We start from the raw sequence: 12,823 nt of genomic DNA on the forward strand, positions 1-12,823 counted from the left end.
ACATTATTTGCCCTCCATTTTGTATCTTAATTCGACCGAAACACAAAATGGTGGACTCCCGTAACGCTTAAGGTTCGCGAACCGGGGCGCTCAACGGTTCGCGTACCGGGTCGCTCCCTGGGAAGCGCACCATCAAAAAAGGTGGGAAAGTAGTTTACAGAAAAGCCACTGGAGACAATTTCACCAAATATAGATTAGCTCATACTACATACCAATCCCTACCATTTTCACAAATTTGATTGGAATTCCATTTAGCCATTTAGCCTGTAGACCTCTCTAAATACCCTGAGGTAAATTACTTCTCAAAACACATCTGAAGTGTTGGAATTGACAACCAATTAAAATGTTACTTTCATTTTCTACTTTTTTTACCTGACATTTGATTGGTTATGTACCTGAATATATATAAAAGAAGAGAATGAAACACAGCCATTTTGACTACTACTTCCTGGTGTACATTTCAATTGGATTTTCACTAATCATTTCAACTTCTTTCTAAAGGTAAGTTGTTATTTTAAAAACTGAACTATATTGTGTACTATCAGTTAATATGGTAAACTTTTTCTGATAGTTATATACTATCCCTCTGTAGTAGTTATAGATTTAGATAGACTTCTCTGTTATAGTTATGGATGGAGTTAGGCTTCTCTTTTATAATTATGAATTTAATTACGTTAAATCACATACACTTTTTTATATTCCTACTTCCACTCTGATACTATACACTGCCCAAAGATAAATTCTCTGTTAAAAAATGCCTATCTAAAATTAATCCCAACAGTGCCCTATCTCTACTAATATATTTTTTTTTTATCCAAATTTCAGGCAACATGGAAGGCGAACAGAAAGTTTCATTTCAAATTGTCCTGCAAGAGAGCAGCCAAGAATTAATTGATCCAAATTATATAGAATTTATGGATGAAACTTGGGACCAAGAACTACTGCAATGTGTGCAAGCAGTGGATGACCTCCTTCAAAATGAGGACATTTTACACCCTCATAGATTACAAGCTATGTTCAATGAAAATGACGACATTTCAGACAGTGAAATGTTAGAAATGTTATTAAATTTTGAAACACAATCACAATAATAAATAATTGCTTAAAAAATAATCAACAAAACCAACAATCAATTAACATACAGTATTTAAAAAGTCTATCATTCATTTTTCATTGCAGTACGCTGCCCAGAACGATTCCCGGTTCGCGGACCGGGCGCTACCCACGCAAAAAAAACAAAAATTTTTTTTTGTTTTTTTTGCCCCGCGGGGCCCTTTTAAAACCTCCACATTAAACCTAGGGGGTCAGGGAGGATCTAGTATGCCCCCTTATGGTTATTTCCCCCTTTGTTTTGGCCTCCTCTTGTCTCTCAATCCTACCGAGAGACAAGATGGCGGCCGCTCCGGACTGTTTAGAATGTTGACAGACAGCGGAGAACCAATCAGCTTCGCTACGCGAAGTTCCGGTACGCGTAAGGTCCGCGAACCGGAGCGCTGCCCAGAGCGCACTTACAGATATATATCTTTTTTTAAACGTTAATTTCTCAAAATCCACTGGAGCACATATATTGAGACCTACAAAAGGCACATCGGGCTACCAGTCCCTACAATTTTGCCAAGTTTCATGCAAATCCATTCAGCCGTTCGGGCTAAAAGTGAGGCCAACCGCCCTATGGAAAACTCAATGTTAAAAACACGTTTTGGGACCCCCTTTTTTCTCGACCCCCCCTGGACGAACCCCCCCCAAATTTCCAGGGGCTGCTCAGAAACAAAATGTTCCATTTTCCAGAAAATTTCAGCCAATTCCGTCCACAAACGCCAAAGTTATTAGACATAGAATTTTCAAAAATCCCATAGAGAAAAAATCCTAACTATATATACCTACTGGCGACCGCCAGTAGGTAATATATATATATATATATGTGTGTATATATATATATATATATATATATATATATATATATATATATATAGCAATCTGCATTGAAGAATGAGTGGATATATATATATATAAATATCTGGATGGAGGATTTAGTAGCAGTGTGACTGTCTACTTGACTAATTTATAGTGTCTCACTAAATATATTGGATAGTGACTAAACTGGAATATCTGTATCACTCTGTCAGTTGTTGTGTAAACTGCTGCACCAGATGGTTACTAGCTACGTGAAAGTCTATATTAGTTAACTGAGTATTTGTATGGGAAGGTGAATGTGTGTGTGGTTCGGTGGGGGGGGTGTAATTGCCCAAAGATGTGTGAATAGTTGATTCAGTAGGTATGAGGTTAAGACTACATGTTATAACAGTTGTTTGGGTGAGTGAATATCTATGGGTGTGGTGTTGAGCAAATATTTCTCTCAATGATACATGTCCAACCAACTAGAAAAATAAAACGCAGTGTATGTGACAGTTTTATATAAGTATACATAAGACTCCGTGATTGTATGAGGGACTGTATGGATAACTCTCTATACTTGTAAAAGTGATTTTATAACACTAAGTATAAGTTACTATCTATATGACTAAGGATGCAAAAACACAAGTCAACAGCAGATGACCAAGGTTGAGCACATTAACTTCCTCTGTTTCTTATGTTGTTGTGGTGCTACCGCTCTCTACATCCACTGCCACGGATGTCTATTTGTCGCAAGCACTATCAAAATATGAGAGGAGCACTCAATAATATGATTAACAGACAAATGTTATTCAATTGATATGGATCTTCCGTTCCTTCTTTATGCTGTGCCTCTGCATTTTGTAAAGAACAGAAATAAAGAAACAAATAAAGAAGGAACGGAAGATCCATATCAATTGAATAACATTTGTCTGTTAATCGTATTATTGAGTGCTCCTCTCATATTTTGTTAGTACTATCTATATGACTAAATGAAGTGGTGTTTGTGTAAGTGTGTAGCTGACTAAATGTAAGTATGATCCATTGTTTGCATAAGTGAGTAGGATAACTGCAGAAGTAAATAGGATGTGTGCTGGTGTGTAATGTCGATATAGGTGTATAAGTATAGTTGATAGTGTTCTATTGATCATTCCCAGCATGTATGAGTGAATCTATAGGTAAGTGATTAGATGTGTGTGTAGATCTAGGAATCACTGAGTGGGTTTTTAGAAATTTGTATTGGTGTGTCAATGGATTCAAATATGGTACTCTGTATTTTACAGTGAGTGATGAAAGGTTATACTAGAGTATGATGTGTATCTGATTGTCACGTGGATGATGTCATCAGTGATGTCATTTGTGATGTCATCAGTGATGTCACTGACCATGTCATGAATGATGTAATATGTGACCTCATCAGCAGTGGATTGCAGGCGCACGAGTTATAGTTATCAGAACTAACTAGAACGGAGGAATTTCAATGGTTTTGTACGATTGAAATGTCCAGCTAACTAGAACAGCCCTGAAACCTATGGTTTTTTTCAGTGAATTTCGATGGTTTTGTAAATGCTAATTCCTAACTGTAAAACGTCTGAAACCTATGGTTTTTTCAGTGAATTTCGAAGGTTTTTTAAATGATGATTTTTAAATGTAATAATAGTCATATGTATTTTTTATACGGATTTTCTACAGTTTTTTAATTGTTTATTTTTACATATTTTATTTTTTAAATTACATTATATATTTTTAATATAAATGGAAATAAAAATGTTTTTTAAAATATTGAAACTGAAATTTTTTTTGTTGAATGTTTAAGTGCAGAACTATAATTGTGTTGGTTAGTTAGGGGACTGCATGCATAGTGTATAGGGGTTTGAAGCAGTCCATGTGTTAAGGCCTGGCTCACTGCATGCATACCTGGGTACTATCTGAATGATTAGAGTACTGCAAGGAGAGTGCCTGGGTGAATTTATAAGTGCTTTGGTTTTGGCGCAGTAAATGGATTCGTACATGGTGTTGAATGGATCAGTAGAGGAGTGCAAGGGGAGTGACAGGGTGTTTGCTGGAAGTGGATGGATACGGACTGGGGAATTGAAGGTGTGAAAGAAAAGTGTGTAGGTGGTTAGAGGAGTGCATGCATAGTGGATAGGCGTTTGAAGCAGTCCATGTGCTAAAGTCTGATTCAGTGCATGAGTACTTGGGTACTGACTGAATGATTAGAGTACTGCAAGGAGAGTGCCTGGGTGAATTTATAAGTGTTTGGGTTTTGGTGCAGTTTTTACAATTTTTTCAGATGGGTAATGGTGTTAACTGGCTCTGACTAACCAGTCCTAGAGCCAGTGCTATGCTAAAAGACACTTAGAATACAGTTAAAACACTTAGTGTTCCCAAGTGTATGTAAGTGTTTTAACTATGTGTTGGGGTACCCCTGTGAGGAGCATGACCTCCTCTGTAAGCCCCTAGTGCATAATAGGGCAGGGGGATTAGAACTACCTCCTAAAATGTGTCACAGGGCGCATTTGCACACTGGTGAAGGGAGGGGGGGGGCTGAACTGACATGTGCAAACACGCCCTGTGGCCATTTTAATTTGTGGAATAAAGTCCCTTTGAATCCTGAGTGTCCCTTGGGTTCAAGTAGCCCACTAGGTACCTCCAGTAAGCGCCACAGACCTGCATTGCAGAGAGTTGTAAAAAAGGGCACGACCTGGACCACCTTTGTGCAACACAGCGCAGTGACGCTTACTGGAAGCACCTGGTAGACTAATTGGCCCCCATGGTCCCTCAGGATTGAAGGGGAATTAATTCCCCAACTTAAAACTCGCCACAGGGCGTGTTTGCACACGTCACCTCATGCCCCGTCCCCTCCCTTCAACACTGTGTAAATGCACCCTGTGTCCGTTCTAAGTTGGGAAATTAAGTCCCCTTGAATCCTAAGGGTCCCTAGGGTCAAACTAGATCACTAGGTACCTCCAGTAAGCGCCACAGAGCTGCGTTGCCGAGAGGTGTAAAAAGGGGCGTGGTGTCTGTGTCTGCAACGCAGCTCCGTGGCGCATACTGGAGGCACCTGGTTGAGGATTGAGAAGGAATTAATTCACCAACTTACAACGCGCCACAGGGCACGTTTGCACAATCATGAAGGAAGAGGGCGTGGCCTGAGGTGACATGTCTGCAATCATGCCCTGTGGCGCGTTGTAAGTTGGAGAATTAATTCCTCCTCAATCCTGAGGGTCCCTGGGGGCCAACTAGCCCACCAGGTACCTCCAGTATGCGCCAGAGAGCTGTGTTGCAGAGAGGTGTTCAGAAGCCATGCCCCTTTTTACAATACTCTGCAACACAGCTCCGTGGCGCTTACTGAAAGTACCTGGTGGGCTAGTTTGCCCCCAGGGACCCTCAGGATTGAAGAGGTATTAATTCTTCAACTTAAAACTTAGATGTGTGTGCAAACATGCGCCAAAGGGCATGTTTGCACACACGTCACCTCAGGCCCCGCCCCCTCACCACTGTGCAAACGCGCCCCGTGGCGCGTTTTAAGTTGGGGGATTAACTCCCCTTGAATCCTGAGGGTCCCTGGGGCACTACTAGCCCACCAGCTACCTCCATTAAATGCCACAGAGCTGCATTGCAGAGAGGTGTAAAAAGGGGCATGGCCTCAGAACACCTCTCTGCAACGCAGCCCCATGGTGCATACTGGAGGTTCCTGGTGGGCTAGTTGGCCCCCAGGGACCCCCAGTATTCAAGGGGAATTTGTTCCCCATCTGCAAACGCGCCAGGGGGAGCGTTTGCAGAGTGCTACAAGGTGGGGGCGTGGCCTCCGGCGCCATGCCGGTTTTATTTATTTATTTTTAAGAAGGGGGGGGGGGGGCTGTGCGGCCCCCTTCTTTTTCTAATTTATTGGCCCTGGGTACCCCATCCCCCAGGGCCTGCCCCCAATTATTATTATTTTTTTGTTAGTAAAAGAAATTTGGAAGGGGGCTGCGTGGCCCCCCTCCCGAGGCCTTAATCGGCCCTGGGGACCCCATCAGCTGCTAAGATACAGCTCCCTGTGTGGAAAAGCAATTTAGTTTGAATTTTGAAAGAGAGAGCAGGTTTCCCTGCTCTCTCTTTCAAAATCCAAACCAAGTTTGCTATGGCAGCCCATAGCAAACAGCAGTGTCCCGGGGGTGGGCATCCCGGGACACTGCAGGAGCCGGCCCTCCTCCAACAATTTACAAGGCCCCGGGAGGTGGTGGTCCCCGGGGCTGTGGGGGATCCGTCACTGACCCCCCCCAATTTCAGTATTTAGAGCTCCGGGGGTGGCGGTCCCCGGGGCTGCGTGGGGTCTGTGAGCCCCCCAGCATATATTGGCATTAAGCCCCGGGGTGGCAGTGAGCCCCCCCCACCCATGTTTTTTGTAGCCCCGGGGGTGGCGGTCCCCGAGGCTGAGGGCGGCTGAGAGCCCCCCACATATTTCAGAAAAGCCCCAGGTGTGGCTTTCCCCGGGGCTGTGGGGGGGGCCATGAGCCCCCCACATATATTGGCATTAAGTCCCGGGGTGGCGGTACCTGGGGCTGGGGGGGACCTTTGAGCCCCCACCCATGTTTTTTGTAGCCCCGGGGGGGGGGTAGCGGTTCCTGGGGCTGGGGGGGGTTGAGAGCCCCCCCACATATTTCAGAAAAGCCCAGGGTGTGGCCGTCCCCGGGGCAGTGGCGCCCCTCTGGGCCCCCCATTACATTATGCATATTTCCCCCGGGACTTGGCCCCAACGGGGGCTAATTAGAAACGAAGCGCGGGAGCCCGCACTTAATTTATTTCCTCTGCGGGATGTCGGGATTCCTCTGCGGAAGGCCCCCAAGGCCTTGGGGGACCCCGTGAGCAGGCCTAAGGGGTCAGGGTGTTTCTACCCTTCCCCCTTTGTGTGTTTTGCGTGTTATGTTTCACTGCTTTTTTGTGCCTCGGTTCTACTGAGGCACAAGGTGGCTGCCAACACTTCTTGGTTTGAAGTGTTGACCGCAATTAGCATACAGCTCGTGCTCGGGAGGATCCGCTGCCCTAGATAATTGTGTTTTTACTTTTGAATTTCTTAGCAACTGCCAAACGGATTTACACCATTTAACAAAAAGGCACCTTTCTGAACCAAGGGCTACCTCTTTGCCAAATTTGGTGTAATTCAGTTCAGCAGTTCGGGCTGTAGCTGCTGCTAAAGTTTCCTGTGGGAAATTGCATGGGGTAAGCACGTTTTGGAACCCCTCCTTTTTCTCGGCCCCCGGTTGACGAAGCACCATGTAACTTTCAGGATAGGAGCGTACCTGAGCGGGCCATAAGTTTTGAAAATTTCGCGAAGATTTGTCAATCGGCACCAAAGTTATTGGGAATAGAATGTTGCGGTTTATAGGTCCTAACTATAACTACCTACTGGCGACCACCAGTAGGTAATATATATATCTCCATGCCTACAATTCAGGAGGCGAGAGAAATCTGCGGGTAGGCAGAGTATTTACGAGAAAGAATGTTACTGACGGTAAGTAATTTATTCTTCAATTCTTTTTCATCCATGCATCGCCTATATAAAGCAATTATTTTTTTTTTCCAATTGCTTTGCACTGTAGCATACTTTTTAAAATGTTTGTCAGTGCAAACACAACCATGTTGGCTATGCCAATGCTAGTTATTTATTGCTTCAGATGTAGATGTGTGAGCAGTCATCTTATTGAAGCTGTTTTTCTTTCAGGCCAAGTGTGCAATCGAATCTTTAATTGAGAGGCACCAAAGAATCCCCGGTAACATTTTTCGCGCGCTCTTGGAGCGCTTCCATCGGCGGGGAAAGGAAGACTAAGAGCCTGTTCCTCAGCCTTGAAGTCGAAATTTCGATGCTTCTACTGCCAACGGCAAAGAGTCTGCGATTTCTGAAACCCTGCACATGTGTTGTGTGATTGTGGCCCCCTTGTGGTGTGTCGCTATCTGCAAGCCGGACCCAGGCTTTGACGAGTATTTTCAGTAAGCCCTGTCGGTTTGCGAAGTTGCTGCGCAGGTATTATTGTATGCCTCACAGAGAGGGATCGACTTCCCACCACAGCGTTCTGTATTCACAGTAACATTGTGTAGGTTTGTTTGCGAGAATAAGTGTGACTTAATATCGTTTGTCTGTTACAGGATTTTTTCTGGGATTCTCGAATGCCTCCTGCTGACAAGGAGGCGAAGCGTTGTAACAGGGTTATGCATTCAGAACGTGTGCTGAGCAGATTGCCTTTTTCAAAAAGGGCATTTCATTTAACCAAAAGGGGCAAGTGGGATTGCGAGCTGTGTTGCAAGGGAACTTCTTTTCAGTTTTCAAAAAATGCACCGTGCTGGCTGCTGTGCTATATTGCATGCTCGATCATTGGGACTTCAGAACTGCCAGTTCTTTTGGGGACAACGTCAGTTTTTAACATTACCTCTGACATGTAGCGCCCTTTCTTGTTCACGCTATTTTGTAAAACTTGGAAGAGGATTCTTTATTGTAACACTGCTTCACGTGAAAGTACATTGAGTTCTTCAGCCGAGGTTAAGCGAGACTGAAACCATTGGACATCCAGCATGTATCAAATCAGCATCACGATGGAAAGACACTTTGCGAATGCAGTACAATGAGCTATTAAAAATATCGATTTCAACAAATGAACCAACGAACAGTGATTTTGTTAATAAGGACAGTATGTTCACATGACCCAAAGTAACTTTCTTACAATAAATATCAGAGAGCAACATGGACTCGGTTTGCAGTGAGCTGAGGAGACTAAAAGCTTTCTTGAGATTTCGCTCCAGCTAAATAACCACCGTTGGATCAGCTTAACTTGGATATGTGCTGTTAGGTTTTTCAACAGCTGTTGTAAATATTCTGTATAACTTGGGAAAAAAAAAAGCAGTGAAATCACATGCATTGTAAATCCAGTATCTAAAACCGCAATGTATTTGAGCCATTACAGAGTAAATCTTCTCTCAAGACCAACCTCATTACCAATTGGAGATGGTAGAAAAAACATATATATTAGAGTACCTATTTGTTTTCGTTTATCTTTGTGTTAAGTTATGCATGAAACGCAAGGCTTCACAATTGGACCTGCATCCGAAATTAAACTTGATGATATTTAATGTTTTCAAGATTTTGAGCTGTAATGTTGCATTCCAAATAGTCGACAGACTTAAATGTAGGGGTCACGTTTTTCACCAACATGCTGGTTAATTCAAGGCATTATAGGAAGAAAGCGAGTTGGCACCTGAGCGGGAGCAACCTCACAACATATGTTATGAAACCGAGTTCTCAGCTATGTGTGGTTAAGAATCGATGTCTCGAGGCAGCTGGTGCATGCTTTATGGTGAGTGGCCAGGCTAGCGGCATTAGAAGATGCTTACGTTTTCACTTAATAAATGAAGTGTGGCTAAAACAAGGTAAAAAATGTTTAGCGGTATAAATATATATGTTGAGAAACAGACATATGGTCATGGTTGGATGTGTATTTTTGGAGACTTACACGAGGCTAAAGCATCCCATATGTCTAGGGCTCGAATTATTGTTGTTTATGCCTCCATTTGTGCCTTTGGCAGCCACATATTGAGTAGCGTGCATATGTTGGTTATGTTTTGGTTTCAGTTTTGTTGAAAATCATATTTATAATGAATGTAACGTATTATCCTGCAGGGAAATAAAGGATATTGCACCAAGATTATAACGTTTTCACAGATTGTATGTTAGATGACATATGTGCTTTTTGTCCTACTGTGCACACAGTTCTTAGGAACGTTCAATTGAGGCACAGTGTAGTATCTTGGTTATAGTGCTGTTCATGTGAGCCACTGCTCCACCAGTGGAACACTGTGGAGATGGTGTAGTATGGAATGTTGGTACCAGGAGCAGCCAGCAAGGCGCTCAGCCCTTTTCCAACTGTGGTTTCCAGAGACCAACATTCCATATTACATCCTCTCCACAGTGTTCCACTGGTGGAGCAGTGGATGACATGAACAGCCCTATACCAAGATACTACATATCCTCCTTTCTTTCAGAAGGAAAACAGAAAAGAGAAATAAAGAATCAGATGCAGAAGCTAGAAGAACAAAATAGAGAGGAGAGTACAAGGGAGAAGCAGGGCACAGGTAGAGAGAAAGAAAACAACCAAGAATCTGAAGAAACAGATAACTATAATCCATAAACCATCCTCCCTTCTCTATATAACAAAAGAAAGAGAAACCATAAATGACTACCCCCTGCACACCTACTGGCCAGGCAGGTATGCGAGAAGGCAACCCAAATCAGGAAAAAACAAGATGACCGAGAAGAAGAGAAATACGAAGAATTACTCATGCGTTCCTGTAATAAAACAAAATATTAAGATAATAAAATGTTAGCAGCACTGGGTGAAACAGTCTACTAAAACAAGAAGCAATACATAGAGGATACACATAACACCCAGTGTACTGAAACCCTGCACCATAGAAATAGGACAAGAACCCAAACTATGCACCCAGTAAGGGTAGAAATAAGCGTGTGCAGGAATGACCTCAAGTGGAGATCTAAATATTATGCACTGTTAAAGTAAAAAAAAACACACTAGACACCTTATGTAAGGTAAAAACGTGCACTGTGGTGAAGGTATAAGACATGTCATGTCCGTGTAAGGACACACCTTGACTGGAGGTCATATGTTATGCACAGGATGATGGGGAGACCCAACAAACACATCTCCGGAGAGGCCAAGAGATTGTGCATAGTAGAAAGGTCAATTGAAACCTAGACATTGTGCACTGTGTGAAGGTAAGAACCTTGGACACCCTATGTAGAGTAAAATGTAAATGTAACCCAGGACAGAAACCTAGACCTTGTGCACTGTGTGAAGGTAAAATATATTGTGCACATTACAACACTAAAATCACTGTGCACAATTAACTGAGTAAGACATTTTGCACTCTGTGAAGAACGTTGTGCACTGGTAAGGTAACTAAACACATAGAGTAAAGACACCTCGCAAAGAGGTGATAAAGAGATGTGTAGGTAATAAAGAGATGTGTACTCCGTGATGTGCCTGAAATGGCACCTGTAAAAGAAAAGCACATAGAAGGTACGATGAATATGCATTTGTAAAAACATTTGAATGACAACCTATGTCTAGGTGTGCCTGTCACCGTGGATCTGTGAGACAGGCGAGCTGAAAAGATGAACTGTCCAAAAAAAAAAAAACATGCACCACGAATAAGAAAATAGTTATTGTACTCTCAAACTCGTGGCAGAAGGAAGAAAGTGACGACCTTAGTCCGACAATATTGTTTGAGATTTCTTAAAACACTAAACTGTTCGCCCAGGGCAGAGCGACATGTAGAAGACCACTCCAAAGCAGCTGGCAGAGTTTGAAACACGGCCCGATGTTAAAGAAGTGCAGTAAAAAGAAAACCGTAATACAGCCCCACCAGGAGCAGCCAGCAAGGCGCTCAGCCCTTCTCCAACTGTGGTTTCCAGAGACCAACATTCCATATTACATCATCTCCACAGTGTTTCACTGGTGGAGTAGTGGATGACATGAACAGCACTATAACCAAGATACTACATACAGCTAATATGAATCCAATCTAAAGAGCCCCTTTTTAGATTGTAAACCCCCCCTCTTACTCCCTGAATTTCATTGCATGCTAATGTCACATCACCTGTAGCTCTTCTGTAAGTTTCGTCAGTTGAGCGCTTCCTCTGAGGAGATAATTGATGCACAGTGGTCTCTTTTAAAGTAAATAACATTTAAATAATAACGTTTATAATTTTCTGCTTAAGTACCCAGCCGTTCTCGAAGAGTTCTTCTCAACCTCGGATAGCCATCTGCACGATGTCTGTGCCACGTCGGCTTAATTTAAGCAAAACTGAATTTCTAACACTGTACAGGCCTTGCTGTAATTTCTAAGCTAATGGATATTACACCCACCCTATTTCATCCCCCACATTTTAGGGTTAAACAGTGATTTTAATTTGATTACATAAGCCCTCCCCCACCCACTAATAAACAATCCTCCACACATTTGAGCCCAGTAACATAATAAAATAAATCTGAATCCCTACTGCAAGCCTTTTCTGGATCATTCAGTCGCTAGTTCTTGTATTCTTGTATCTGGATAGAGAAAATGCACTTCGTGCCGGGCTTCTAGTCTAAGGAGTTATAAGTTAAGTTGCTCAGCGTCACATACAGAGGGGTGTACACACTTCCCACAACCTCCTTGTCTGCATGTAAAACCCAACATATGAGGTAGAATTTGCTCAGTGAAGAGGGTAATGTTTGTTGGTAGGAATTCCAAATGCCTCCAAATCCAAAAATGGAAACAAGGTGTTCTCTTGTTACTCTCTGGAACTATGGAAATCCTTAACAAAGGCACAGTGTCTTGTCTACACTGCTTACCTTCTGCAAGACCTGACTGGCACATTTACTCAAGGACTCACTACTAAAAGACCTAATTTAAGTAATTCATCATCGAGACAGACCCTTTGTTTTCTTGTTGTTTTCAATTTCTTTTGGTGTATTTGCCTTGTTATTTCTTTGATACATTTCCGATCAAGCCTCACAAAACCCCTTGTAGTCCAAGGGCTTCCTCTGTTATATTGAGACACCAGCAACCTACACATTTTCAGGGATGGTTTTTCAGCCTGTCGCAACTCTTTGAATATCCAGGTAAAAAGGAGTGAAGTGATTACCTAACAATGTAAGGGCTAAACTACAAGAGTTCTTTGTAAACATTGATACTGGTTACCTGGGGTGAGAATTTGAGTGTTCAAAATAGACCGGGAGACGAGTATACTGGGTGTTTGGTGGTAGACCATTGGAAAGTTGGGTCTCCAAGATCACCTTGTGGTTAGCTTGGTCAAATAGAAATGATTGTACCACTGGAGGTGGTTTAAAGTATGACCCAAGTAAATGTATACTGCTCAATACATTTCAACCTCCAG

At 42.7% G+C, this 12,823-nt stretch overlaps 1 protein-coding gene across 5 annotated transcripts in view; it reads left to right on the plus strand.

Moving 5' to 3' along the window:
- TMEM68 (transmembrane protein 68) overlaps positions 1-9,573 on the plus strand; it is a 128,916-nt gene extending 119,343 nt beyond the window's left edge. For all 5 annotated transcript variants that reach the window (XM_078687297.1, XM_078687298.1, XM_078687299.1 and 2 more), the window contains one exon: positions 7,601-9,573. In XM_078687297.1, coding sequence (XP_078543423.1) covers positions 7,601-7,705 — 105 coding nt within the window. In that variant the 3' untranslated portion in view covers positions 7,706-9,573. The remainder of the gene's footprint in view (positions 1-7,600) is intronic.
- The last annotated feature ends 3,250 nt before the right edge of the window (positions 9,574-12,823 follow it).

The sequence above is a fragment of the Lissotriton helveticus genome, chromosome 4_1 (assembly GCF_964261635.1).
Source record: "Lissotriton helveticus chromosome 4_1, aLisHel1.1, whole genome shotgun sequence".
Classification (NCBI taxonomy): Eukaryota; Metazoa; Chordata; class Amphibia; order Caudata; family Salamandridae; genus Lissotriton; species Lissotriton helveticus.